The 4639-nt window shown below is 35.2% G+C and overlaps 1 protein-coding gene across 1 annotated transcript in view; it reads right to left on the minus strand.

The window, feature by feature from the left end:
• The window catches only part of C6 (complement C6), a 68992-nt gene that overhangs the window by 35685 nt on the left and 28668 nt on the right, over positions 1-4639 (minus strand). Inside the window, exon 9 of the mRNA XM_010633875.1 lies at positions 1792-1914. Within this exon, the coding sequence (XP_010632177.1) occupies positions 1792-1914 (123 nt within the window). The remainder of the gene's footprint in view (positions 1-1791; positions 1915-4639) is intronic.

Below are 4639 nucleotides of genomic sequence, written 5' to 3' on the forward strand. Positions count from 1 at the left end.
AGAAGAAGAAGAAGAAGAAGAAGAAGAAGAAGAAGAAGAAGAAGAAGAAACAAGTAAATAAAAGTAGAAAAACTTTCTTTTCAATGAATAAAAGAAATTAATGAGATTCTTAAAAAATTAAAAATATAAATTCCATTTGATCTATTTCCCTTCTAGCTATCTTCCCCCCAAAATTAAACTCATTATTTTATAGGGATACATACAAACATGTGTTTATAGCAGCATCATTTATAATTTTGAAAACAGTGTATATGTCCATCGACAGATGAATAGATAAAGAAAATGTGGTAAACATTATATTTTATTTGTTCCTCAGCTATCTTCCTCATGAGACTAGCTTAAAATATGTCTCTCTGGCATCCTGTTATCCTTTGATTTTAGCAGAATGAGTAACTATCATCCAGGCATAGTAAGGGAATGAGTGAATTTCATACCCAGTAAGAAGTTATTTATAATGTTAAGGCATAGGCGAGAACATGACTTATTTAGGAAATTGCGTAAAGTCTAGTTATGCAGTGGAGGGGGGGGGCAAGTGCTTACCCTGAAGACTATTTGGAGCCATAACATGTTCTAAGCGTGAGGCTTTCATACACAAGTTTTGTCACAGAGAAAATAAGTAGAATTGACAGGAAGAAAGCAAGATTAAAAGTAAGGAGACAAGTTAGGAGGCTTCTGTGAAAGTCCAGATTGGAAATGATATTGAATGTTATTGGAGGCTGGACATATAGAAATAAAGAGATGGAGACAGCTTGGAGAGATATTTAGGAAGTACAACGGGTTACACAAGATTATTTATTGGATAGGGTGGCTAGAGAGAAGGCAAACTCACACAATGCCTCAGTTACTGGTCGGGTTAACTTAGTTTATGGCAATGCCATCATCAATATTGGGACAAGTATAGAAGAGGGAAGGTAAAAGGAGCCAATTGTGGTTTGTCACTATGCTACTGTCATTATAAAGATCTCATTCTTTAATCTTCACAACAGCCCTACTAGGAAATAAGGTCAAGGCTATGTGATTATGTAGTGGGAAGAACCACTTCGGCAGGGAGAGAGCATGTGAGATGTTGGTGCTCATGAACACTGGGGTAGAGATGTTTAGTGAACGGTTGGTATCACAGAGTTCAGAAGAGATTTCTAGACTGCAGATTAGGATAAGAGTGAAATCCAAAGACAGTGGCTGAAACTCTGGGAAGGAGTAATATTATGCTGCAAAATATGATTTATGTTTTCTTTGTTTAGTAGTTTGGTCTGGATTTTCTTCCTTATTTCCTCCGTTTGCCAAAATCGTCTCCTGTCTTTGATGCACAACCCTCACATAGTTCTCTTGACAAAATCTGATGTATTTTCATCTCAGTATTTCTGTCTACTCATTTTTTTCTACCCAATGTACTTTCAGAGCCTTAAAAAATACCTTTCCTAAACCCTTTAGTCTGTTTTAAATTTAAAATTTTATATATTTATTTATATAGTAAGTTTCATAAATGGAAATGCCTAGTTTGTACTCATGTTTACTATACAATGTCTGACATCAAGTTCTTCTCATTGGAAAAAAAACAGTACATTGTCCATTAAGTTGAATAGCCTAAGAATGTGATAGAGAAAACCTTAGTTATTTCTACTTTTATGTAGCACTAGTAATGTTTTATTTACACTTTCCTCATGCCACATATAGAACTTGAAGGCCAATGAATGAAATAAATAAATTGTTAAAAAATAGCACAGTCATGTGCAATTTGGTTGCTAAGTCACAGGCAACTTTGGGACATACTGGGCAAGCAAGTACCATTACCTTCATAGCTCTCCGACTTCTTGTTAGTGGTGCAACGCTCTTCCACTTTGGTTTTCTTAAAAAATAAATAGCGTTTCCGTGTTTCAATACGGATGCAGTTTTGGGTTTCTTCCTCCGATAAACCTAAGGAATATAATACAAAGAGAACCCACTGAAAGCTCAGTGAACAACAGAGAACCTCTTTGTGCTTCCTTTCCAGGACTTGGCTGGTCCCTCTGCCCCTAACTCCAAACTGTTTTTATTTTAATCTCTGAAATTCTGAGATAAAGAATATGTTACCATGCCATGTGTAATTTCTACAGAACTCATAAATACTCGTTGCTAACTTTACAATAAAAAACTTCTTACTTTATGACTTGCCAATGTTTCAACCTGTTTGCTGTTCTTTCTCCTTATATGAATTCAAACCTATGTTGACTCTGATTCTCTGATGTGTCAGGGAGGTTGATATTGCCTCATTCCCATCCCTTTAGCTGGGGAAGCTGGGACTGACATCGTTTCGGATGCTCATTGCCAACTTCTGCTGGATGACTCTTGTTTTGTCAAAACCCAGAAGCTCTGAGGCTCGGGCCATGCCGTTATGATACTTTTACTTCTCATTGTTCTTGTCCTTTTCTAAATTTTCACTCATCATTGGGTGAAGATTTTGACATCTGAGTCATTCCAGGCACAACGCCTATAGTCATTCTCAGTGACCTCAAATTCTCTGAGTGGAATGCAGTGCAGGGAGACAGATCCAACACTATCCACACTGCCTATCTGGGGCAGTTTGACAGGAATACATGTGCGCTTGTTATGAATAGTTCTCCAAGCCACCTGCATCACTGCCAGAACTTTAAAATTAAAATCCAAGTCTTGTGATATTTAATGGAAAGTTTCCTTGAATTCTAAAAGCAAATGATATAGTTGTTTGTATCAGTATTTATGTACCTTAAAGCAACCTACCTTATTACATGCTGATATTTAAGTTGAGGTTACAATAGGCAGGGCAGAGTACTCTCAGAGCTGGAGGCCTTAATCAGGTGTGAGGCTGAAGTGGAGACCAGAGCACTGAGAGATAAGGTCAGTAGACATGAACTGGATGTGTTTTCTTTACTTTTAAAAGGTATTGACACATTTTAAGAGATGTATTATTAGTTGAGAATAAAAATATAATTGGTTCAAAGCCCTCATGTTTACCTTGTGGCTTCTATTCTAACAAAAGGATGGCTGTTTTAGTCTGGCTGGCTAAATATGCTAATTTTCTTGTGACAGCATTGTTTTCATAAGTGGGTCTGTAAAAATTTCAGGCCATGTTACAAATTTAATGCATTTACAGTGCATGACTGCTTTTCTGATTCTTTCATTAGGTTCATTAGGTTTTATTAATTATAAGTGAAAATTAAATTTTATGTGACCAATTAGCTATAACAAAGTGAGCTGTATATAAATGTAATTTCATTTTTTGAGGCCATGTGTGAATCCTTAAAGAAATCCCTCTTGTGGTGTTGGCCATCCAGTGATTAAAATATCATAGTTTCATTTGCGAATTTTGAAAAAAAGCCTTTCCTTTCCTGGATACATCCTGTCACTTGCTGCCTGGCCTTATAGTAACTGAGGAGCTTCTTACAGCTGTGGCACCTGATCACTTAAACTTGAGCATCCCTGTGTTGTAGGATAAGCATTTCAGTAACATCCTCTGCTTCTCTGCCTGAGCAAGTCAGTAGTGCCAGCCACGACATCATATCAATAAATAAAGCAGTGGGTAATTTTTCACCCCATATTCAGAGCAGAAGATAACTTCTCAACAAAGGAAGTTTAAAATTACTGCCATGCATAATGTTTTGTTTAATGATTTCACTGTATTTTGGACGTTCTTTTTTACTTTGCACAGTGAAGTAATGGCAACTTTAATGCAAGTTTTGAAGTTTACTGTGGGACACTGAACAGTAGAGGAATAAATCAAGGTATGCAACCAAAAAGCAATTTAAATTTTGTTTTGTTCTTCTCACTCTTTCCCTGTTGTTTTTTTTTTTTTGTGATACTGGGGATTAAACTCTGGACACTGCCCTTGTGAGGTAGACATGGTACCACTGAGCTAAATTCCCGGCCCTGTTTTGTTCTTCTTGAAGAAAGGTGCTATGAAATATTCAAATTATTTTTTTAATGTAATGACAAGATACGTAATTCATTGCACAAAGCATAACAAAAATGAAAATATGTATCCCAGTTTTATTTTATGACTAAATAAAGAGAGAAGAAATAGAAAGAAAAAAGAAGAGGTCAGAATATATAGAAATGAAACAAAAAGGCAAGGTCACTCATTGGAGAATTCCATTCCATTGTGATTTGTTTCTGTCTGAATAGGCTTCATTTTAATGATCAAAATGGAATATTTTAATAACCATTGTATATTAATATTATTATTGTGACAGAGAATATATATTCTTACTAAACTTATATTCTTATAAATATAAGAATATTATAAGAATAAGAATATAATATTCTTATGAATATAAGAGCATTCCTAATATAGGAATATTGAATATATCATAAAATAGGGTGAATACCATCCATACACATATAAATTGTACATATATACATTTTAAATACTATATATGGTGTGCATATATAGTGTGTATGTCTAATGTATTTGTATATGGATATGTATGTTTCTGGTTTTCTAGCATATCTCATATTCCCTTTCATCTATCTGTTTTTTTTTTTTTTTTTGGTGCTGGGGATCGAACTCAGGTCCTTGTGCTTGAGAGGCAAGCTGCAGAACCACTGAGCTAAATTCCCGGCCCTCATCTATCTGTCTATCTGTCTGTCTATCTATCTATCTATCTATCTATCTATCTATCTATCT

This window comes from Fukomys damarensis, unplaced genomic scaffold (assembly GCF_012274545.1).
Source record: "Fukomys damarensis isolate Sample0158 unplaced genomic scaffold, DMR_v1.0_HiC HiC_scaffold_1, whole genome shotgun sequence".
NCBI lineage: Eukaryota > Metazoa > Chordata > Mammalia > Rodentia > Bathyergidae > Fukomys > Fukomys damarensis.